This window comes from Cebus imitator, unplaced genomic scaffold (genome assembly GCF_001604975.1).
Source record: "Cebus imitator isolate Cc_AM_T3 unplaced genomic scaffold, Cebus_imitator-1.0 Scaffold79, whole genome shotgun sequence".
NCBI classification, from domain to species: Eukaryota; Metazoa; Chordata; class Mammalia; order Primates; family Cebidae; genus Cebus; species Cebus imitator.
This window is the reverse complement of record NW_016107394.1, coordinates 5,045,892-5,070,435: the sequence shown is the minus strand read 5'-3', so window position 1 is coordinate 5,070,435 and position 24,544 is coordinate 5,045,892. Positions and strand designations below refer to the sequence as shown.

Sequence of the window (24,544 nt, the reverse complement as noted above, 5' to 3'; positions counted from 1 at the left end):
GGCTCACCGCAACCTTCGCCTCCTGGGTTCAGGCAATTCTCCTGCCTCAGCCTCCCGAGTAGCCGGGACTACAGGCACGCGCCACCATGCCCACCTAATGTTTTGTATTTTTAGTAGAGACGGGGTTTCACCGCGTTGATCAGGATGGTCTCGATCTCTTGACCTCGTGATCCACCTGCCTTGGCCTCCCAAAGTGCTGGGATTACAGGCGTGAGCCACCGTGCCGGGCCTGTTCAATGATTTTTTAAAGATAAGCCAACTAGCTGGGCATGGTGGCTCATGCCTGTAATTCTAGCACTTTGGGAGGCTGAGGCAGGTGGATCACCCGAGGTCAGGAGTTCGATACCAGCCTGGCCAACATGATAAAATCCCATCTCTACTAAAAAATAAAAAAATAGCTGAGCATTGTGGCATGTGCCTGTACTCCCTGCTACTGGGCTGGCTGTGGCATGAGAATAGCTTGAGCCTGGGAGGCAGAGTTGCAGTGAGCCGAGATCATGCCACTGCACTCTAGTCTGGGTGACAGAGCAAGACTCTGTCTAAAAAAAAAAAAATAGCATATCAAAGTGAGGCCTAGTGTGGCCTCTCCCATCATGTCCCTGTGGGCTGTCCTGGGACCAAGGCAGAAGTGATTTGTGTGGCTCCTGAGCCAAGGGAGCGAGCCCGGCCGAGGGCTTCAGCTCACCAGGAGGAAGACCTGGGGACACTGGGCTCCTGGGGCCGGGGGCTGTCAGCAGAGCCCTTCATGGCCTGGAGCAGAACACCCCCACTTCTCCCCTCCAGCTGTGCCTGGGATACTGTTTGGTGTCTTCTGAAGCTCAGTGTCCCTCTGCCATTGGCATCTTCTCCCTGAGCTGGCCCCTCAGAGGCCGGGAGCAGGCATCCGTGTTCACCAGGGGCTGCTTCATGTCGTCATTTCTGGTGGGCCCTCTGAGGCCAGGGGTGTCCATGCCCATTGGCCTACTAAGGACAGCAGCAGAGGTGGCCCAGAGGCTGGGAGAGGGACGGGGCAGGAAACTAGCCCCCAACACACGCAGGCACCCTGAGAGCTGTTTAGCAGGTGTTCACAGAGCACCCCCTCAGTGCCAGGCCCTTCATGAGCCCTGGGATCCCCGAGGGCTCTGGGGCACTGTGCATTGCTGATCAGGGACTCACAGTGAGAGATGCTCCTCCCACAGTGACCCTGCCATTTGGCCTGACCTGATCACACCCTCCCTATGCTTCCCGGTTCCCCACCAAACCTGCCCGCAAGTCCAAGCCCACTGGCCTGGCCAGCGGGACTCTGGTGATCCAGCCTGGCCCTCCTCTTCCACCAGCCTCCAGAATCTGCTCTCCCAGGCCTCAGAGCCATGCTGTTTCCCACTGCCTGCCTTGGCCTCCCTCTTCATCATATAATCAATGACGCTCACTTGTCCTTTGAGGCCTGGCTCCAACCTCCCTCCCCCAGGGAGCCTTCTGTGGCACTCCCGATAGGTTGAGTGCCCTTTCGGGGGCTCCCTCTCCACTGGTTTTCTTCTGAGCCCCTGGTGCCCAGTGAAGGATGTGGCACAGAAGAGACTTCACCGTAAAAGCAAGGGAGACGCGTGGCAGGCCCTGGGGACAGGCTGGGCACTCCCCTGACCAGCTGGCCCTTGTGCCTCCCCAGGGCTGGGATTGGACTGGGACCCCTCCAGGCACTGACTTCCAGGTACCTCTGAGATTTCTAAGAGGTCAGCTGGGAGGAGCATGGAGTGGGAGTGACAGTGGGTTAGAGGGTAGAGGGGGAGAGAGAGGAAAGAAAGTTTTGGCCAGAGATAGACAGGGGATGTCAGCAAGGAGGTGACCCTGAGCCAGTGTTCCTGGCCTCCCGGGGTGCTGAGCAGAGATGTCCTTTGTGTTCAACTGGACTCTGCCCCCAGGGGCTGGCCTCAGGGCACTCAGGCGCCTTCCACAACCTGCAGCATGCTCTGGAGTACTCAGCACTGTCTAAGCACTGTACACGTGTGTACATTCACACATGCACCCGTTCAATCCTCACGGGAGCCCCATGAGGGAGGCACTGCAGATCACAACCCCTGATCCACACGTGCCAAGCCCAAGAAGCTCTGAAAACCTAACATTGCTTCCAAGTTTACTGCAGAATTCATTTATTGGCAAACCTGACCCAAACTGATGTGAGGCTATTTATGCCTTATTTCACCTGTTGGTGAGAACATTTATGTTTTCCTATGGAGGCACTAATGGCTTTAATAATAGGACACAGATCTTGCAGAGGCCATTACAGAATATATAGAACATGTACCATTTTGCCTATTTTATTTTATTTTATTTTGAGACAGGGCCTCGCTCTGTTGCCCAGGCTAGGGTGGAGTGGCGTAATCTCAACTCACAGCAGCCTCCACCTCCCAGGTTCAAGTGATTCTCTTGTTTCAGCCTCCCCAGTAGCTGGGACTACAGGCACCCACCACCATATCGGCTAAGCTTTGTATTTCTAGTATAGACAAGATTTCACCATGTTGGCCAGGCTGGTCTTGCACTCTTGGCTTCAAGTGATTCACCCATCTCAGCCTCCCAAAGTATTGGGATTATGGGCGTGAGCCACCATGCCCAGCCCATTTTGCCTCTCTGTACTTCACAATTACTGAATTCCAAAGTGTACCTGGTTCTAGGAGTTTCAGACCTGTGTTATTATTCTTCCTAACAGATGAAGAGACAGAAATGTTTACTAACCTGCTTGAAGTCACCAGCTGGGTCCGGAAGGCTGGCCTGGGATAAGGGAAGGGTGGGGCATGGTGGAGGTAGGCAGTGCCATCCGCCTGGTGCCGGCCTTTCCATTTTCCTCAGCATGCCTTTAAATGGACAGATGGTTGGATCTGGGCTTGGACTGGTGTTTGGGGTGCAGGGGTTTGGGAGGCCAGGTTGGGAGAGGCTGCTCACTCTCTGTCCTTTCTCCAGATGGTGTGGTCCTGGTGGATCCTGAGTATCTGAAAGAGAGGAGAGGTAGGCTGCGGCCCCCACCCCTAGCCTGCCAAGGACCTCCTCTTCCCCCCGGACCTCTAGCATAGGGTCTCCCTGCCCGTCCCCACTGGTTCCCCTGAAAGCCCCAACAAATACCCGTGCGGTTGCCCTTGTCTTCTCCAGCCTGGGCCGGCCCTGCCCCAATCTACTTTGGGAGAAGGTTTCCCCATGCCCTGAGCTCTTTTACATCAACATGTCATGACTATGGCAGGGCGGGGGGTGCCAGCAGGGCAGCAACAGGGTCTCCTTTAACAAAACAGAACACTGATACTGGGGCAGTATCAACGCACATCCAACGTCAGCAGGAAGACAGGAGTGGGGGACTGGGCTGTGACAAGATCCTTGCTTTCCAGACACCACCTAGCACTTGCCATGCCCCCACCACTCCCTGCTCCTTCCCCAGGCTCCCCAGGCCTGCCAGACTACTCCAGCCACCCCCAAGCCTGTCAGACCATTTCCATACTCCTCCACACAAGCCCTGGGGAGAGGTGGGAGGGGAAGGACAGCGCTGGCTCAGCAGGCAGCCCCTCCTCCTCCTGGGGGTGAGGCCGTGGCATCCTTCCAGGTGCTCAATACTGGCCCCTCCTGGTGGAGACAGTACAGCCATCCCCACAGAGCTTGGGACAGGCCTCGGGTCCTCAGTGGGGAGGGTCTCTGGGCTGCAGCGGGCACTCTGCAGGGCTCGTCTGCTGCTCTCCCCGGCCCCCCCTCAGTGCTCCCTGCTCCCCACAGTCTATGTGACGCTGACCTGCGCCTTCCGCTATGGCCGGGAGGACTTGGATGTTCTGGGCCTGACCTTTCGCAAGGACCTGTTTGTGGCCAACGTGCAGTCCTTTCCACCGGCCCCCGAGGACAAGAAGCCCCTGACGCGGCTGCAGGAGCGCCTCATCAAGAAGCTGGGCGAGCACGCCTACCCTTTCACCTTTGAGGTCAGGGACTGCCATCCCTGGGGCCCCATTCCAGAAGCGCCGCCTCTAGGAAGCCCTCTGGGGTGGGCACAAGGGGCGGTGAGGGTCAGCTGCTCCCTGTCACCCGGTTTCCCAGTGGACACTGGGACCTGGGGCACTGGGGCACTGACACCTGTGTTACCTGGTAAGTGTCTGTTCTTCAGCCCCTGCTGGGGGTGTCACCCATAACTCTGGGCTACTCCTCAGAGCCTTCTGAGGCCAGGTCATTGGTGGGAGAAAGGTGGGGGCAAAGGGACTTCAGAGAAAGAAGGAGCCCTTTCTTGCCCCTGAGTCACTGCAAGGTGTCTCCCACTCAGATCAGCTCCCCACTTGCCTGGCCGCCCAGCTTGCAAGCAAGGGATGGCAAGCAGGTGATCTTTCTGCCCCACCACCTTTCAAATCAGAGACTTTGAGACACTGGATTTCAAAATCTCATGTTTCCGGCCAGGCATGGTGGCTCACGCCTGTAATCCCATCTCTTTGGGAGCCCAAGGTGGGCAGATCATGAGGTCAGGAGAGTAAGACCATCCTGGCCAACATGATGAAACCCCATCTCTACTAAAAATACAAAAATTAGCTGGGTATGGTGGTGTGTGCCTGTAATCCTGCTACTCGGGAGGCTGAGGCACAAGAATCGCTTGAACCCAGGAGGTGGAGGTTGAAGTGAGCTGAGATTACGCCACTGCACTCCAGCCTGGCAATAGAGCGAGACTCCGTCTCAAAAAAAAAAAAAAAAAAAAAATCTCATGTTTCTTAGATTCTCTGATTTAGAGATTCAGTGCAGTCCCTTCCTTAGCTCCCTATGGCTGCTGGCTGCTGGCTGCTGAAACAAATTGCCACAAGTTTGGCGGCAATTAAAATGACACAGATGTATACGCTTACAGCTCTGGAGGTCAGAAGTCCTCAGTGGGCTACCATGGAGGCATGGCAGGGCTGGCTCCCCTGGAGGCCCTCGGGAAGCGTCCACCTTTTCCAGCTTTGCTTTCCTCGGCTCACGGCGCCTTCCTCCATGGTCAAAGCCAGCAGCGGCCGGTTGAGTCTTGCACATCCCGTCACTCTGGTTAGGACACTTCTGCCTCCTGCTTCCACTTCTAAGGACCCTCCTGATTCTATCGGGCCCACCAGAACCATCCAGGATACTATCCCCATCTCAAGGCCTTAATCGGATCTGCAAAGTCACTTTTGTCATTAAGGTCCAAGGTTTTGGGGGGTTAGGGTGTAGACATCTTTGGGGGACCATTATTCTGACTACCACAGTAGACATCACAGAAAGATCTATTTAAACTGTTGCTGTGAGGACTGGGCTGGGCCAAACCCTTTAGACAAAGAAAACTCAGACACTTGGGCATGGTTTGGCATGGTCTGATGGGGTAGACGTGGCCTGTTCCCAGGGGCCCCAGGTCTGATGGGTGTATGGGAGTGTCTGGGGTGCAAGACATGAGAAAGGACAGTGGCAGATGTGACAGGTGGCTCATTCTGTCTTCCTCTTGACAGATCCCTCCAAACCTTCCATGCTCTGTGACATTGCAGCCGGGCCCCGAAGACACGGGGAAGGTAGGTTACCCCAAGGGGACCATTTCTCTGGCTCGAGGACTCTCATGTCCCCAGGTCCCTGGCTTTCTTCCTGGGAAGTGCTGGACACACAGTAACCCTCTCCCTGTTGAAGAGTCTTTGTGTCTAGGCTAGGCTGGTCCCACCTTGGACAACCAGTCTCTCTTCAGACAGGGCAGCAGGTATGGGGTCAACCTCACTCTCCCATCCAGTGGTGGGTCCAGAGGCCCTCCTGAGTCACCCTCGCTGGTCGTGGTGTGGGCTGCAACAGGACCAAAGTGTTCTGAGGACCTACACCTGGCCTCATGTAACCCCTGGCAATCTTGATTCAAGGCGCGATCATCCCCATTTCACAGATGGGGAAACTGAGGCTTGGAGAGAAGTGACACCAGTAATGTCCCAGGCTCTGGACCTTTGATCCCAGCTTCCTCATCTGCAGAGTGGAGATCACAGCATGTGCCTCCTTGTCTTGTTAAAGGGATACTGGAGAAAGCCACCCAGGGCCAGGTCTGCACACAGAAGTAGGTACACTCAGTCTGCTCAGGTGCCTGTTGCTATTTCTGAGCAGCTGCCTGGATGAGGATGGCCACCCAGACTAAGAGAGGAGCCCAAAGAGCAGAGCCACATTAGGGTGGTTTGGGATGTCCCATGTTAGATGCAGGAGGCAGCACAGCTCTGGGGCTAAGCACAAGGGCATTTCCCGGCTTCTTCCAGACCAAGGAGGGCTGGGCTGTGGGAGCTTGGTGTTCCCGTCCAGTGTCCTCGTTTGTAAAATGAGAGATAGGCGGCTGCGCACCGGGGACACTGCTTCTCCAAGGCCCTGCAGTCAGTGAACCCTTCCCCACAGGCTTGCGGTGTGGACTATGAAGTCAAAGCCTTCTGTGCGGAGAATCTGGAGGAGAAGATCCACAAGCGGTGAGTAGGATGCCAGGGTGTGGGCCGCCTGCTGGGTGAGGAGGGAGACAGGATGGGCAAAGCCCTGTAACAATACCTGGAAGTGTGTGAGGAGGGGTGCACATTCCAGCCTTGGGAGCTCTGAGAAGGGCACTCTGGAAGCCGGTAGGTCACGGAGGGCTTCCTGGGGGAGGTGGTTTCAACTGCCTGGGTTCAGGCTGCAGCATCTTCTCCTTTGCACCATTGTGGCAGCTTCCTCCCTCATCTCCCTGCCCCTCGTTTCATCCCCTCTAGACTGCATATCTTTTTAATTTGTTTTGGAAAAACCCTAAATTCAGATTGTGTTCAACAGTGAGCAGGCTGTTTCCTGACCATCCCCATTTTCCAGTTTTCCTCTTGGGAGGTGTTCAGCAGGGGTGGAGTGTGTGTCAGTGGCAGCTTCTGAGGGAGGAGGAAGTGGAGATAGTGAACCCACCCAGGGGAGAGTGATGGGGAGGTCGACCCACATCTGAGAGAGGGGAAGTGTTCTCTGGAGAGGCACAGCCCGGGCAGACGGAGAGCCCAGGCTGGCAGCCAGAAACAGCTGGCCCGGATGTCTCATGCCTGCCCCCTTGGGTCGGGCTGTGCTCTGCCAGCCTCCTGGAATGGCTGACCTCAGGCCCCCCCCCAGCCCCCCAACGCTGATGTTCCTGCATCCAGAGGCACCGTTCCCGGAGAAGGCTGGCTGAGGGCACAGCAGCCTCTTTAGGGCGAAAGCTGAGTTTGCCACCTGGTGGCTATAGGGTGTATTGCATGCATTTGCATCTGCAGCCCAGGCAGCTGTATGTGGGAGATGGGACTTTTCTCCCTTGCTTCCCTGTCTCCCTTTTCCTCTTAAGACCTGAGACCAGGGAAAAGGACGGGTGCTATGGGATGTGGGAGGAAGCTTGGTAAGCACAAGAAAGAGGAGGTGACTTTGAGAGCCACCCTCTTACCCTACCACCAATGGGACATTTAAAATCCAGATAATGGTACAGAAGCTATCATTTATCAAGGGCTGATTAGGTGCCAGACACCATTCACAGTGCTGGGTGTGTATGAACTGATTTAATCCTCACAGCAACTCTAAGAGGTAGGTCCTGGCTGGGTGCAGTGGCTCTCACTTTCAAAGGCTGAGGTGGGCAGATCACTTGAGGCCAGGAATTCCAGATCAGCCATGGCCAACAGGGTAAAACCCCATCTCTACTGAAAATACAAAAATTAGGTGGGTGTGGTGGCACATGCCTGTAATCCCAGTTACTCGGAAGGCTGAGGCAGGAGAGTCGTTTGAACCAGGGAGGCGGAGGCTGTAGTGCGCTGAGATCACACCACTGCACTCCAGTCTGGGCAACAGAGTGAGACTCCATCTCAAAATAAACAAACAAATAAAAATTTAAAAAGGAAAAAAAGAGATAGGTCCTTCTATCATCACCCTTACAGATGAGGGAACGGAGGCAGAGAGAGATTAACGTACCCAAGGTCACATAGTTAGTGAGAGGAGAGCTGGGAGTTTGACCCTGGCTCTCTGGTTCCAGGCAATGGAGGCAGCTTATCTGAGCAATGGCGATGCCAGCGTTTTCAGCACGCCTCAGAGACGGCCTCACCGAGTCCCTCTCCCTCCCGAGATCCTTTTGCTCCCTGAGCCCCTGTAACCATGGAGCCAGTTTCATCCCTGGGCCTTCTCCCCTCCCTGGGGTTGTCCCCTTCACTGGCTGGCATCCCCCTGACTGAATCCACATCTCCTCCCTGAACCCCAACACCTCCCCAAGCCCTATTTCTTCGTGGGGCCCCTGTCCCCTCTGCATAGATATCTGACAGGTGTTTATTATATGGCAGGCACAGCATAGGTGCTCAGAGTACCGCTGTGAACACTTTAGACACAACTTTCTGTCCTTAAAGAGCTTATACAAATAGTTTCCTATGTGATCAAAATAGATGACAGAGGGACACTGTTTGTGTAAGGTGACATAGGGAGGCAGGAAGTGAAAATGTCACCTGTTTGGTGACATAGGGGAGCAGGAGGTGAAAATGCAGTCCCTGTTTCAGCATCCTGCTGGGTATCAGGACCCTGTGCGGCCACAGGGCCACTCTGTGACAGAACAGGGGAGAATGGAATGGGGCCAGATGGTAACAGGACCCCTATGCTGACATCTGCAGTTTGGCTGGATTCTAAGGCAATGGAGAGCCATGGCAGTCTCTTGAGCAGGAGAGTGATGTGAGGCTCGCAAGGAGAGGGGATGAAGGCAGTTGACCCTGGTCTTCTTTCACTCCGCCCATCTCCATTAGGAATTCTGTGCGTCTGGTCATCCGGAAAGTTCAGTATGCCCCAGAGAGGCCTGGTCCCCAGCCCACAGCCGAGACCACCAGGCAGTTCCTCATGTCGGACAAGCCCTTGCACCTAGAGGCCTCCCTGGATAAGGAGGTAGGAGACTTGGCAGGGGGCGGCAGGGGACTTCTCCACCAGGGCCTGGCCTCAGATCCCTGCTCTCTCCTGGCCTGCAGGGATGCCTCAGGCAAGAGCTCCTACCCCCAGCCCGAGGACCACAGGGTTCAGGGAATCTGAGACCTCCCCTGGGGGATTTGGAGAAGCCTCTTGGGCCTAAAGGAGTGGCAGAGGGGGCATGAACCTGAGGGATGTGACAGACTTCAGAAGGGAGCAGCAGACCCTCCCGAAGGTCCTGGACATCCCCTCCACCTCCATCAGCTGCCTGCCTCAGTCTGAGAGCTGAAGGCCAGCGAGCTCTGCAAAGGGGACGGGGAGGCCGTGACCTCCCCTCCAACCCTGAGCATCAGGGCAACAAGCCCTGCAGAAGGAAGGGCCTCCCCTCAAGCTCTGATTCAAACCCAGCTGACTGACGCCTGCTGTGAGCTCGGGCTGGCCCTTCCGTGAGATGTGGGCACCCCCCTCTCTCGGGGCATGGCTGAAGGCACGTGTCTTGGGCAAGATGCAAGTTAAGGCCTTCTGGGAGAGATTCAGAGCTGGCTCTCTCAGTGAGCTGGTCAGCCACTCCTCACCTTTCCCTGCTTCTTCCAGATCCTTCCGTGGACAGATTTTAGCACTGGCAGGGTCTTATGACATCACCTAGTCCAACCTCTTCATTGCACAGAGGGAGACCCTGAGGCTTAGATAACCTCCCCCAGGTCACACTGCTTTTCTCATGTCGTGATTACTGGTGGCCAAGCCAGGGCTGGAGCCCACGACTGTCACCTTCCAATTCCGTTATCTTTCAAGGGTCCCTCCAGGGAACTGAAGGCCTAGTGTGCTTGGTGGCTTTCATGTACCTTAGCAGCAATGGGAAGCGGCTGAAGAACTTAAGGCAAATGTCAGAATGCCCAAGGTCTGAGGAACCCCAGAAGATCATGGGGGGCTTTTCTCCCTCCTCTTTCCCTAGAACCTTGCTATCCTCTCAGCCATCCCTTCTTATGCCCCCCAGATCTATTACCATGGAGAACCCATCAGCGTCAACGTCCACGTCACCAACAACACCAACAAGATGGTGAAGAAGATCAAGATCTCAGGTACCCCAGGCCAATGATCAGCATAGGGGGCAGGAGAGGCAGCCTTCCCATGGGCTGGGGGTGGCTGACGGGTCTCCCTTGTTAACAGCCTTGTATAATAAGTAGCTACTGAAGCCCAGGGCCTGCCCTGAGCCACAGGGCCCCACTTTTGAGGCGGGTCAGGCAGGCTGCTCATTGGCCAGGTAATGAGTTTACTCTTTAAGCCGCCTCTTCTCTTCAGTTTCTTGGGTTCTGGGCAAAGCTGTCCTTGAGGGGAAGGCTTTGGTTATGGAAGGAAATGCGTGTGTTTTGGGGCTACCCTTTGGATGGAAGACAGAGGTAGTCTCAGGCAGAAGTCCCTGCTGGTGGCCTCTGGCCATTGCCTGGGGCTGAATATCCCCAACCCCAGGAAGCCTGAGAGACTCCATGGGAGCTGCATTCCAGACTCACTCCACCGCATTCCTCTCCCTCCCCAGTGCGCCAGTATGCAGACATCTGCCTTTTCAGTACAAGTGCCCTGTTGCCATGGAAGAGGCTGAGTAAGTGAGCACACATCTGGCCTTGGGCATGTGGGACTGGGTGGGAAAAAGAAGCTCTAGGTGTCCTGTTACAGGTCCAGGTGTCTCTTCTTCACCTGGCAGAGGGCTGGGCCTCAGACTTCCTTGCCACTCAGAGTAGATAATCCCAAAGAGCCTTTTAGAAATCATCCACCTGATTTAGCTACAAGAAAATGCAAGTTACAATCAAGGAAGAGACCCACTAAAACTAGAATGACAAAACAAGAGCTAATGAATGTAAGGGGATTGGGATTGGGGAGAGAAAATGATTACCTTGTACAAGAAACCTAGGTTGAAGGGAAATACTTGGTTCTGAGCTTCCTGGTAGCCAGGGCAAAGTAGGCAAGGCACTAGGCACACAGCTCTTCTTGTCTGATAAAGGGGTAATCCAGCTCATTGGGTAAAGGGGTTGTGTGTGGGAGTGTAGAGACAAATTATACACACACATTAAAAAAAAATCTAGGTTTGAGGGGAACTACTATGGTTGAGTGTGGACTGAATTGTGTCCCAAGTTTGTTGGCAGTTAAGGCAAGAGGAGAGATTTCAAGTGAAACATCCTTACTTACCTAAAGGAAGTAAACACTCCCATTTAAAGACACACACACTCTTTTTCCTGGCCCTGCAAGTAATTTCTTGGGGCAATTTTACTATGTATGTGTATTTGTTTATATATAATTCCAACCAGTATTTTTTGCAACTTAAAACATTTTAAAAATGTTACTAGGTGGCCTTGGAAACAGTTTTTAATGTCCTGTAGGTGAACATGCTGTGATGAGATCGAGCGTTCCCTGGTTATTGGAGATTTTTGATATTCACTGTTGTTCTTTTTTTAAAAAAATCAGAGCCATGAGGCATAGATTCCAGATGGTAAAGTGAAGTGATCTAGAACAGAGTAACATATAATCCCTAAAGGGTAGAACATCCCAACCCCTGCAGACGGTGCCAGCGTCTGCATAACAAATCCCAGCAGGGATGGCTGGGTAGGTCTTCGCACTCACAGACTTGTTTACTTCTCAGGAAGCCCTGTGGGGCTGGGGTTGCTGCTGTCCCAGTGTGTCTAGGAGGAAGTGGCTAGAGAAATGTGACTTGCAAGCTAGCAAGCAGCAAAGCTGGGGCTGGAACACAGGTCGTCCGACTCCAAGGCTTGCTCACTATCTGCTGCATGTCAGCTCTCTCGTTGGAAAGGATGGGGGATAGAGCAAAAGCAAGCAAACATTGGACAATCAAAACGCACTATACATGATGGATGTGATAAAGCAAGTAAAGTTTTAATTGTTGAGCCTAGATGGTGGGTGTGTGGGTGCCAAAATAGCTTCATTTATGGTTTGTGTGTCGCTATAATGTTTTTTTTTTAATTTGTTTACAGACAGGGCCAGGTGCGGTGTCTCACACGTGTAATCCCAGCACTTTGGGAGGCTGAGGTGGGCAGATTACTTGAGGTCAAGCATTTGAGACCATCCTGGCCAAGATAGTGAAACTCCATCTCTATTAAAAATACAAAAATTAGCTGGGTGTGGTGGTGCGCGCCTGTAATCCCAGCTACTTGGGAGGCTGAGGTAGGAGAATCGCTTGAACCCGGGAAGCAGAGGTTGCAGTGAGCCAAGATCGCACCACTGTACTTCAGCCTGGGTGACAGAGCAAGACTGCCTCAAAAAATAAAATAAAATAAAATTTGTTTAGAGACAAGAGTTTTGCTCTGCTGCCCAGGCTGGAGTACAGTGATGCGATCTTGGCTTACTACAGCCAGCCTCGAACTCCTGCCTCAGCCTCTCAAGTAGGTGTGCGCCACCATACCAGGCTAATGTTTAAAATGTTTTGTAGAGATGGGGACTTGCTCTGTTGCCCAGGCTGGTCTCAAACTCCTGGCCTCAAATGATCCTCCTGTCAGCCTCTCAGATTGCTGGGATTACAGGCATGAGCAACTGTGCCTACTGTGGCTGTAATTTTTTAAATAAATGTGCTTTTTAGCACTGTGCTGCTTGACTATGATAATCTTTTAGAATATACCAGATTCGGTCCTGTTTGTGCATAGAATGTGGATGTGCCTCTTTTGAGTGGCAGTGGTCTCCGGAGCTGGGCTTGCCCAAGTGGTCCCTGTGTCTGGGGGGGATAGAGGTTAGGAGAGGGAGGCTTGGAGCAGGGCCAGATTAGATGTTCTGCTGGGCTGGAGAGCAGGGCTGGGATTGGCTGTGGGGAGGGCCAGCTCCACAGCTGCTTCCCTTCTTCCCAGTGACACTGTGGCACCCAGCTCGACGTTCTGCAAGGTCTACACACTGACCCCCTTCCTGGCCAACAACCGCGAGAAGCGGGGCCTCGCCCTGGATGGGAAGCTCAAGCATGAAGACACGAACTTGGCCTCTAGCACCCTGTGAGGACCTGCCCGCCTAGCCCTGGGCTCCTGGTGCACGTTGCTTTTCACCCTCCTTGGTCCCACCAGTTCAAAGACAAGGCTTAGGCTACCTTCTCCCCAGCCTTGTCCAGGGCCTGTCCTCAGGTGCTTGACTTATCAGGGAAGCTACCTCCTTACTCCCATCCTTATCCAAGGGTGACCGAGGGACTAAGATGGACCGCTAGGCCAGCTCACTCAGGCAGTGCTGGGCTCTGTTACCATGCCCAGGAAAGGGCAACCTGGGAAGGCTTCCTGCAAGAGGTGGCAGCTTCTGACCCAGTGCCTTCAGTCAGATGGGGTATCCCTGAGGAGAGACCAGGGTGGTGATCTGAGTTAGACCCAACATGGGGTGCCCCTCCAAGTCAGGGGCCCCAGGGCCTCTGGTCACTCCTGCTGCACAGTCATCACAGACGCCTCTAGGCTACTCCACTCCAGCACTGCCCTGGTGTGTGGGGCTGCCATCATTCCCTCTTGCAAGTGTGATCCTTCGGCGGGGCTTTGGCCTGTGTCTAGAGCAGCCTCCACTCCCAGCACGGACTCGGCTCTCTTCCCAGCAACTGCACAGCCTCCCACTTACCTGAAGCTTTTTGCCCCGTCTCCACCCGGGCTCGCACTCTCCCCATCTTCAAGACCCAGCTGAGGCACCACCTCCACGGAGAAGTCCTTCCCTGACAGTCCCCACCCCACCCCAGCTGCCTCGCCCTCTGCGAACTTCCCATCTGGCCCTTTCTGCCCATAGATTGCTGAGAGAAGCAGAGTCCATCTGAGGGGAGGAGTAGCCTGGCCCTCACTGTGGGGACGCTGGTGTGGGCAGAGAGAGGGGCTCAACATGGCCACACAGCGAGCGAACCTCACAGCCAGACGTGCAACTGGGGCTCTGGGTCCCCGCTCCCTAACAGCATAGCTTGCCTTCCTCACCTCCATGGGGCCCCACACTGGGCTCTGTTGGACATGGTGACTGAGAGGCCAGCCAGATGGGGGATGGACAGCCACTGCCTCCCAGCATACCCACCCCTGCAGGGTCACGCCCACCCCTCGAGGCCCCTGAACCTGGCTCCCCCCATGTCACTTTGCAGGTTGAGGGAAGGCGCCAACCGTGAGATCCTGGGGATCATCGTTTCCTACAAAGTGAAAGTGAAGCTGGTGGTGTCTCGGGGCGGGTGAGTGCTCTAGCCCAGCCCAAGACCCCTAGTGCAGAGGGGAGCGTCCCAGGCGCCCACAGCCCCCTGCCCCGTTCTGCCTGTTTGCTGTCCTTTCTGCTGCATCCACCTGGGAGGAGGACCTCCTGTCCCTTCTCTTCCTCCCTTGTGTTCCTCTTTCTCCTCCCCTGCCCACTTTCCCTCTCTTCCATCCTTGGCCCTCAGCCCCTCCCTCAGCCCCCGCCCATCTCTTTCTCTCTCTCTCTCTCCTTCTCCTCTTCTATCCTGGGTCTGGGCACGTGCTGAGGATTGGCCATGCCCAGGCGACAGAGTCCTCAGGGTCTATGCAGTGGGGTCCCCCAGAGTGCCATATCCCTCATCACACCTTGGGGCATAGCACCCGCCCCCATGCATGCCCAAGCTGATTTTCTGAGGAAGCAGCTAAAAGGGGCTCAGAACCCACAGCAGGATTGGGGATTTGCTAGCTGGTCAGCTTTCCCATTTTACAGATGGTGAAACAGAGGCCCAAACAGTGCCCCAAACATTGCCTGAAGTCTCCTCCCCTAACTCAGGTCATGGGCTGGGGTCACAGCAGTGGACCAGACTTTCCTGCCCTGGAGCGTAATTTGGTGGAAGCTTGGGGAGAGAAAAAAAAAGAAACTCCTTTTTGTGTGTGTGTGTAACTTAGTTCATACATTTCTATGAAAAGGTTGAAAAGCTAAATCCCATTAGACATTGGGTCTCCTTGATTATTAGAAGAATGCTTCTTGGCAGGTGGCAGTGTGTAATCCTGACCTTATATAATAGGACACCTGAAAATTACAAATCCCAAATGCTGTGTCTGGTGACCCTTCAGGACCCACAGTCTCTCAAACATTCTTGGCAACCCCGGAGTCCTTCCCTCTGCCTTTAAATAGCCCGGCCTCCCTTGGGGCAGTGAGCCCCAGGGTTAATTTTCACACTGCCTTTACAGATGAGGATCCTGGGCCTCAGGGGGTTTGCTGAGCTGGGTCTAGATCCCAGTCCCCCAGGGCAGCACTAATGCCAGTTCCACATATCCCTGAATGAGCAGTCAGGGCTGTGCGGGGTGGGGCGGGGGGCGGGTGGAGTGTGTCCTGTGGGTCTTCGCTATCTGGGGGGCAGCAGAAGTGGTGAATGAATGTGCTTTTTGTTTTCTTCCTCTCTGAACTCTCTCCTGACCACTTCTCCTGCCTCCTCTGACCCACCCAGCCTGTTGGGAGATCTTGCATCCAGGTAAATTCCTCCCTTCCACCTGGTTCACCCACCTTCCTGGAGGGGCTGGAGCCCATTGGCTTGACTGACCAGAATCACAGGGTGCTGGGTTGGAAGGAATCTTGGTGGTCATTTCAGATTGCGGTTCAGGTGTGAGCTGGGAGACACCATTTCTCTTTAACAAACCTCACTTTGCTCTTCCATCCCACCCGAGTGACAGGGACCTTTACAGAGAGCAAAGCCTGATTGCATTGATACAGGGAGTGGGAGCCGGGCACGGTGGCTCACGCCTGTAATCCTAGCACTTTGGGAGGCTGAGGTGGGTGGATCACCTGAGGTCAGGAGTTCAAAACTAGCCTGGCCAACATGGTAAAACCCCATCTTTAAAAAAAAAAAAGAAAGAAAAAAAAAGATACAGGGAGTGGTCCCGAAGAGGGCTGTCTGAATTACCGATCACCTGAATCATAGCAGCTTTTGGAGAAATGCAGACTTCATGGCTTTCAAACTTCTGCACTAATGAGAATGAGCTGCTGCTGGCCGAGTGTTGCTAAGGAGAGGTCCTTAGGAGATCCTCTTTTGTAAACACAGCTTCCTTGCAGCCAGCTCGAAGCACTTAGATTCCAAACATGTATGTATCCTACACACAGCAGTTTGGCCTTCTGTCACAAGATGGCAATGTGGCTCATCCTAAGAAATCTTAGTCTAATTTGACAGGTGAAATTCATTCAATTCAATTCAGTTCCATATCATTCAGCAAGGATTTCCTCAACCCAGGCTGGTGCCCAGGCTGGTACTGAGTGCCAAAGTCCCAGAGAGGAATCAGGTGTGCCCCCTGCTCTTATTGTTCCTGGCCTGGTAGAAGGTTAAGGTCCAGATTCTTTCCCTAATGTTGGCAAACTTGGTCTTCTACCAGCTTCATTCTGAAGTAGTCCCCAAAGCAAAAGGAAAAAAAGGAAGAAAAAAAGGCCAAATAGTTCTGACAGCCTTATAAAACCCCAGGTTCCCACTGGAGGAAGTAATGATTCTGGCAGGCACAAGCTTCACATTTTTATTTTATTTTTTTTATTCTTTTTGAGAAAAGGTCTGATGCTATTGCCCAGGCTGGAGTGCAGTGGTGCAAACTTGGTTCACTGTGACCTCCTCTGCCTCCTGGGTGGAAGCCATCCTCCCACCTCAGCCTCCTGAGTAGCTGGGACTACAGGTGTGCACTACCATGCCCAGCTAATTTTTGTATTTTTAGTAGAGACGGGTGGTCGGGGGTGGTGTCTCACCATGTTGCCCAGGCTGGTCTCGAACTCCTGAGCTCAAGGGATCTGCCCACCTTGGCCTCCCAAAGTGCTGGGATTATGGGCATGAGCCACTGTGCCTGGTCAAGCTTCACAGTTACTAGCATTTTAGCTGCCTCCTCTCTAGGAAGTTACAGTGGTTCTAGAAGACAGGCGTTGTTATCCCGGTTTCGAAGTTGAGCTCAGTGAGACTCAAAGCCAGAATGCTGCACCAGCGAGTGGTGAGGCTGGCCAAGCAGACCCTTCCAGTTGCCCAGCTTGTGCCTCTGACCACTCCATTCCCTTTCCCTTTCTCCTTCCCAACTGGGCTCTGGGCAACAAGATCAGTGAGATGTGGCTTGTGCCTGGAGGCACTCCTGATGGGGGGGTCTCCTAGGGTGATGCCACCCCAAGCCGAGAGGAGCCTTTGGGGTTACTTTTGTTAGTCTCAGTCCTGCTACTGTCACACAGTGGTCAGGGTGTGGTTATGGAGCCAGAATCCGCTATCACTTGCCATTCATAGCTGCGTAGCCTTGGGCAAGATTTCTTAATCTCCTCATGCTTCAATGCCCCAGTCTGTACACCGGGGATAATAGGGTTGTTTCGAGATTAAATGAGTTACTCTACGGAAGGGGCTTACAGTAATCCTTGGCACAGGGTCAGCACCATGTGAATACCTGCTTTTATTCTCTCTGTCAGGGCCAAACACAGAGAAAGCCCCATCAGTAGCACTGGCTGGTGGCTGGGTCTTCCCAACCACTTTCCCCTGCATCCCCACAGTGGACAGCCTTGGCTCTGGGGCCATCCTAAACCTGACTAAACTGACCTCAACAGTGCCTCATCCAGATTGCAGGGGGTCGCCTGAGCACTTTGACAAGAGTGTCCTGGATGTGTTGGGAGATGGGTTGGTGTCAGGGTAGGAGGTGTTCCAACCTGGAAGCTGGGAAGGGCAATGTCATGGGAGGCGAGGTGGCTGTGGCAATTTGAGGTGGGCAGGGTTGTAGGGCACCTCTGGAGCCCCGCAGTGACCATGGTGCATGCTGCCCTGGGCAATCCTTGCCCACCCCTTGGCCTTCTCCCAGCCCGTGGGAACCCAGGGAGCCTTCTCAGGAAAGGGGAGGCTTCCATTTCTTTTTGGAGCCAGAGGAAGTCTCCTGGTCCAGCTCCCAGGTGGACCGAGGCTCTGAGTGGCAGAACTGGGGCTGGGGGTCATCTTTGGGATCTACCTCCTCTGACAGCAAAACCCTCCGCAGTCCTTGGACTGGCAGGGCATCGAGTCCCATAGCTTTCGAGTCTGCTCAAGGCTCACTGGGTCTGGGTCTCTGTTTCAGTGATGTGGCCGTGGAACTGCCCTTCACCCTAATGCACCCCAAGCCCAAAGAGGAACCCCCGCATCGGGAAGGTGAGCAGAATCTGTGGGTCTCTGGGGTAGGGGTTCTCCAGCAGCTGCCATGTGACCCTGTAACCCACCCCCTGCCCTGGGTTTGCCCTCAGCCCAGTCACCCTTTTCTCAGGTCCCCAGATCTTTTGTGGGGTCCAGAACTAAATGTGCTTCTGACCCTACCAGGAGACAGTGAGGTGTGGCTCCTGTTCCCCATGGGAGAGGGAGGCCGGGAGTGGAGGAGGGAGCCCACTGGCCACGCTTTGAGCCTCTGTCTTGCACTCAGGCAGGGGCTGGGTCCTGTTTGGAAGTAGGGGAAGGGGTTGCATGGATAAGATGACCACTGGACACACCACTGTCATGTTTTCTTCTTCTTCTTCTTTTTTTTTTTTTTTTGAGACAGAGTCTCTCTCTGTTGCCCAGGCTGGAGTGCAGTGGTATGATCTCAGCTCACTGCAACCTCTGCCTCCTGGGTTCAAGAGATTCTCCTGCCTCAGCCTCCCAAGTAGCTGGGATTACTGGAGGCTGCCACCATACCTCGCTGATTTTTGTGTTTTTAGTAGTGACAGGGTTTCACCATGTTGGCCAGGCTGGAGTTGAACTCCTAACCTCAGGTGATCCTCCCGCCTCACCCTCCCAGAGTGCTGGGATTACAGACCTGAGCCACCGCGCCTGGCCTGTCATGTTCTTCAAGTGTTACCAGATTGGTCATATTTCCTTGAGTCCGAGACTTTCAGTAGAGAGAGACAACATTATAGTAGGTACGATTAGGAAAGAACCTCCATGGCTAAATGTGCAGTGCCATCGATGGTAAGGAACTCCAAGTTCAGAGATGTTAAAATGTGAAGGAAACATTTTTTTAAAAGTTGTCTTAGAGTTGGTGAAAGGCATGCATGCAAGGAATTAACATAAGTCATGTTGGAGACCTGTCAAAAGGAACAGAGGTCTAGAGGATTTTCTGCTCTTCTGGGGCTGCAGTGGGCATTTGGGGCCCTCCTGGTGCCCTCCTCCCTGCCTTCCAGATAATTTGGGGTGTTTCAAGACCAAGAACGAGTCCTCCCCTCTCCATTCCCCTTTTTCCTTCGCCCTCCTCATGTTATCTGGTTGTCCCAGGGTGGGGGCCTGTGCCCACTCACCCCATGCTCATCCCTCACTAACCCCTGGACATCCTGCCCACTGCCCTGTGTTTAGTTCCAGAGAACGAGACGCCAGTAGATACCAATCTCATAGAACTTGACACAAAGTAAGCGGAACCCTGCCTGCAGATGTCTGGGTGGGCGGGCCGTGGGAGGGGAGGGCACAGGGTGGAGGGGTTCATTTGCATATATGCTTATTAACCCCTGAGGAGCCACTGGTCTAACCCCGTCTGCTGAGAGCCGCCTCTGCTCGCCTCTTCAGCAACCCGCTTGCCTGCATGTGACTTGAAGGACCCTCCGTGCCTGTTCCTCTTCCTCCTGCCTTGGTGGGGTCTGTCTTCCTCCCTCGTCCTTGCACATCCGTCCGTCAGTCCGTTCGTCCATCCACAGCACCTGCTCGGCTCACACAGGGCTGGTCCGTGGCCCTGGGCTCGGCTCTCCTGTCCTGCCCACGCCAACCAGTGGAATCAGGCTGTGGGGTGGGCAGGGGACCAGGGATCTTGTTGCTTCTGACTCCTGAGGACCAATCGATGTGGATTTTCCTGCAGTCAAAGGCCATCGAGTCACCAGACAGTGGCCAGAGGGGGAGGACCTGGGCCGACTGCGTGGACCACCTCCAGGGCCAAGCGGCCTTCTTGCTCCAACTCCAAAGCCAATCTTCCCTTGTCCCCCAGGAGAAATCTGGGGTGTGGGGGTCTCAAGTCGCCCCATGAGGATGCCCCATGCACTAGCTGAACCCTGTTGGGCAGGGGACCTGGTTGGACCCCTGTTGGTCCCTAAGTGGACGTATTTAATGATAGAAGGGTCTCGCTGTTCTTGAAGGCAGTCCTTAGTCTTGAAACCCCATTTAAGTCTCCCCCTTCCCCACAAACAGGTCCTCTGCCCTCCTATTTAGATTCACCATCCTCCTACCCCATCCTTCTCCTGTCCAGGATCCCCCATGGTAGAATCTGAGCTGACACCTCCTGGGAGAAAGGTTCTTCATGGTCTTGTCTTCCATTAAGCCAAACCACTCCTTTCTGTCCAGAAACAGGAATGCTTCCTAAGGGTGGTTGTCTGGGTGGTGGGGTGGCATTTGCCAGGCTATTCTTGGGGGATTCAGAACATGCTGTGAGGCTACTGGTGGCCTGGCCCCTCGCAGTGGGAATAAGTCCTTCCTCTGGCTACAGAGCCACACTGCTCCCCACACCTCCTAAAGAACCGGGTTACTTTTCCAGCCCTCAGGCACGAGAGTCAAATGCATGCCCCTCTCTGCCCCTTTTATGACTGGCCCGAGTCCTGATGTGACCGTCCCCACTGCCACAGGTGGCATCCACATGTGCCAGCCAGGCAGGCCTTTCTGCTCACGGTCAGCCCCAGAGGCCAGAGACCTCAGAGAGGGTGGTTCTCTCCCTGGGCCCAGAGCCACACTCTGAGTCACATCTGGCCGGGCCTTTGGATAAGTCTACCCTCCCTGCCCCTGCAAACACGCCACGTTTTCCTTGTCTCTCCCACCAGTGATGACGACATTGTATTTGAGGACTTTGCCCGTCAGAGACTGAAAGGCATGAAGGATGACAAGGAGGAAGAGGAGGACGGTACCGGCTCTCCACAGCTCAACAACAGATAGACGGGCCGGCCCTGCCTCCACGCGGCTCCAGCTCCACTCTCATGCACTCGGATGCTTATTCGTCTTCTTCCCATTCTGGTTTCTCCTCCCCTTTGTTCTTCCAATTTCTACCAGGGGACCCCCGTGGCCTTCCGGATCATGGTGATGAACCTCTGGGCTCAGGATTGGCCCCAAGTCACCATGCCAACAGGACCACAGCGCTCCGGCTCTACCCCGTCTCTGCCGGCACCTCCCCACTCCCCTGCTTTTCATGCTGTCTCCCAGAAAAGCTTCCAGGGCTCTGGCCTTGGAACTGGACTTGAGATGGGGAGCAGACAGGGGAGGATGGGGCATGCGTGTGGTGGGCATGAGGGCTTGGAGGGGTGGGGATGAGGGCTCAAGACACACGGGAAGATGTCCACGGTCCCAGGCAGTTAACACGGTTCTGGCAGCTAAAAGATGACGCATTGAAGGCCACCTCCTTCTGGCTGGGAGGGGCAGAACTGTGGACAGATTCTCAATGCCTTTTTGAAGTTCTGACCCACCAAAGACCTTCCACCTTCACCCTCCTTCCCACCTGATGTCCCCCTGTGTCTGATAGTGACATCGATGAAAGTTCGTAGACCCCAGGAGTACAGAAAAGCAACTGGACTGACTCCTACCAGCAGCTACCTAGACTGAGGCAAGCTGCGTGGACCCGCCCAAGTCTATTTCAGTACTTTCAGGCTGTGACATCTTAGCTACTTTGTATTTAATGTGCATGGACCTGTCTAGAGACATGCACAGAGAGAAAGGCAGAGAGAGGGAGGGAGGGAGGGGGTCTTCAGCAAGCACCAGCCCCCGGCAGAGTGAGCTGAAGCTCCTGAGGAGAGTTCTCAAAGTTGGGGGCACTCGGAGATGGGGACAGGGGGAGGGGAGAGGGGAGTCTGTCTTATGTCCCTTCCTTATGGACTTCACATGGTCATGCAGGAAGCAAGGCTGGGGGTCCAGCAGGGGCCGAGGCCACTAGTGTCTCCCGCATCCCCCTGCCATTCCCAGGGCTGGACTGACCCTGCGGACTGGGAGGGAGAGGCTGAGGCCACGATGCCACAGTCAAAGGGGTCCTACCCCAGAAGCTGGCAGCATCCATTGAGATATCCTCACCCAAAGGGAAGGAGGCTGCTGGGGCAAAGAAGCCCCTTCTTTTCTTGGGGAGTTGATGACCTCCAGTAGTTCCCAGTGTCATGGGTACCCAGTACACACACACTGGTGTTGGTGTGATTAAGACCTGGGGCATTTCCTGGGGCAAGAGGCCAGATGGGAGACAAGGTAGAAAGTGTTAGGAGTTATCCTCCTTGCCTGGCCTTTGAGAATAACTTGCTGTGTGACCTTGGACACGTTCCTTCCCCTCTCTGGCCCTCAGTTTCTCACTTGGTAAAGCAAAGAGCTTGACCAGATGATCACAATGGGCCCTCCTAGCTCTAGCCACCAAGAATCTGTGAACATTAGAGCTCCTGGTCTGGTGAGTGGAGCGAAAGCTGCAGACTGGCCTCTCTGCCTCCAGAGGGGACTTACTGGACCTCAGAGGTGACAGGGCCCTATGGAGCACCAACTGCCCTGAACCCCACCCCCCGCCCAGGACTGGAAAGGGATTGATGTCAGGCTGTGGCCATAGCTAGTATGAGGTGCTCAAGGAGGGACAGAGCATGTATTTGCTGAGGCTTAGCTGAGGGACTTGTGATAGGGCCTCCAGTACCTCACAGCTCCCTGTGGACGCAGACACCCTGAGGCTTACCCAAGCAAATATATTGATTAGCAGGACAAGAGCTCTTTCCTCAATTTCTGCTCCCTTCCATCTCTGTCCCATACTTGTCTGAAAAGAGAGAGAGAAAAATCTTGTACCAGTGGGATCTCAATCCTTTACTGTCCAGCACCTCCTGGGGCAGGCAGTGTGATTATTTCCCATGGTGAAATCATCCGTTTCACAATCCTGGCCGTGCACCTTCTGAGTCTCATGACCACTCAACCCAAGGGACCGCTCTTCCCCAGACCAGAACCAAGTCAGCTGGCGGCAGTGGTACTCCCCAGGCCAGTCCTGAGGGCCAGCAGCAGGTGTCTCAGCCTCTCTCAGAGCTTGCTGGGCAGGCTGCATCTCATCTGGGCAGGCATGTAGCTGATGAAATGCTGGAGCAATGCATGGCAAGCATATGCCCTCCAGTGTCTTCCTCTGAAACCTTTGGGGCTGACACAAGACCCTTTAGTTTCTGGGATGACCGCTCTCCTGCAGACCTCTTCCCCTGTTCCTAATGCATGCATGAAAAAGGTTTGTCAGGCTGGTTTCCTGAGCCTCCACCTCAACATGACACTCACTCTTTTGGGTTTAGCTTAGTGTTATGTAGCAAATTTCTCCAGCTGCAGGGAAGCATCAGAGCACTTTTTTTTTTCTCCTTAGGTTGAATCCAGCCTAACCATTCTTTGCTCAGCTCTATGACTCAGCTCTATGCCAAGTGCGGGAGACAGAGACGGGTCAGTCTCAGCCCCTATCCTCAGGAAGCCCGTGGTCAGGGGAACATTGTAGGGGGAAGTAATAGAGGGCAGGTCCCTTTTGGGCTCTTGATGGCTGCTGGTCCCTACGGTGCCTTGATGTGAATTAGAAGACGTGTCCTTTCCGGGTGGATTCAGACCCACACTAGACTGTGCAGCTTTGTGAGTGACACACAGGTTAGGTTTGGCACCCCTTGCCCCATGGCCAGGTGCCCTGCTGCATGGCCATGTGCTGTAGCCTCGAGGGACACACAGGCCAAAAAGGCTGTGTTTCCTTCAGCCTCTTCCTGGAGAGGAAGGCCCAGGTCATCTTTCCAAGCTTCTGGTCGGCTCCAAACACCGTCTCCCAGCCTCCAAACACAGCTGAGCGAGTGCTGTTCTGCAGAGCCCCTTTCCATTCTGAAGTCAGCCTGCCCAGGTGAGACCTTGAAGTGAAACTTGGGGTGGGGGAGCCTCACTGGCCCCCAGGCACCAGCCCACAGTATTGGTGGTTTCTGTACCAAGCATTTGGGGCCTGTGCTGGCAAAGTCATCGCTCATTGGGACTTTGCGGCGCTTCCTGTGGGTGGCACATGGACACTGGTCTGGGCAGGAAGGAAGAGCATGCCCCAGGGAAAACCCACCAAGCAGAGGGCCAGCTGGACCTCCTCGGCATTCCACCCAGGGGAAGAGTTGAGTCCCCATGAAGATGAAGACCGAGTTATTTGGCTGCACCCTCCTCAGCCTCAGAGCTCCGACCCGCTAGAGTGGGTTCACCTGGCTGTTGGTTGTGTGGGAGAGTTCCTGACAAGCTGGTTCCCACGTGGTGCAGTCAAAGGAATTCTGTCCTGCAAGTCCCCAGTGCTGCCTCTGAATCCTGGCTGTTACCAACCACCTGGGGGGCTTGGGCAAGCTACTTGACCTCTTGGGCTCAGTTTCCCTAACTGTAAAATGGGACTGTAATCCCTTCCCTGCCTGATGCAGGAATTGTTATGAGGCCCAGATGAAATGAAAGTCAGCGGTCAGGGCTCTGTACATTGAAAATGGCTGCACGGGTGTGGCCCTGTCACTGCAGGGATGACCCAAGGCCACACAGGAAGTTTGCTGCAGGAGGAGCCCTCCTCACCAGTCGTCCTCTCTTGCCCTGCTTCTCGCTTAGGCAGATGTCAACCAGAATGAGATACAGCCAGTTTGGCTTTGACCCAGCTGAGAGTAGACACAATTCAGGAATATCATGCCCAAAAATAGTGGTCCCAGCAACCGAGACACAGAGGGAAGACATGGGCGTTGTCAGCGACTGCTGGATGGGGACATCTTGGACCCTCCTCAGCCTGGTGTCACTCACATCTTCCATCTCTCAGACCCCACAGAGGCCAAGAGGCCTTGGCTCTGACCCCAGGTTAAAGAGCGCCTCCAGCTCCCAGGCTCAGGGAGCTGAAACCACCACTAT

At 54.5% G+C, this 24,544-nt stretch overlaps 1 protein-coding gene across 1 annotated transcript in view; it reads left to right on the top strand.

Annotated features, from left to right (window-relative positions):
• Nucleotides 1-22,480, top strand: part of ARRB1 (arrestin beta 1) — a 97,904-nt gene extending 75,424 nt beyond the window's left edge. The window contains 14 exon segments of the mRNA XM_017533007.2: nucleotides 2,935-2,979; nucleotides 3,730-3,926; nucleotides 5,439-5,498; nucleotides 6,343-6,410; nucleotides 8,694-8,829; nucleotides 9,842-9,926; nucleotides 10,382-10,408; nucleotides 10,411-10,444; nucleotides 12,693-12,830; nucleotides 13,928-14,011; nucleotides 15,221-15,244; nucleotides 17,820-17,890; nucleotides 19,061-19,112; nucleotides 20,503-22,480. Of these exon segments, the coding sequence (XP_017388496.1) occupies nucleotides 2,935-2,979; nucleotides 3,730-3,926; nucleotides 5,439-5,498; nucleotides 6,343-6,410; nucleotides 8,694-8,829; nucleotides 9,842-9,926; nucleotides 10,382-10,408; nucleotides 10,411-10,444; nucleotides 12,693-12,830; nucleotides 13,928-14,011; nucleotides 15,221-15,244; nucleotides 17,820-17,890; nucleotides 19,061-19,112; nucleotides 20,503-20,614 (1,133 nt within the window). The 3' untranslated portion in view covers nucleotides 20,615-22,480.
• Nucleotides 22,481-24,544: the final 2,064 nt, after the last annotated feature.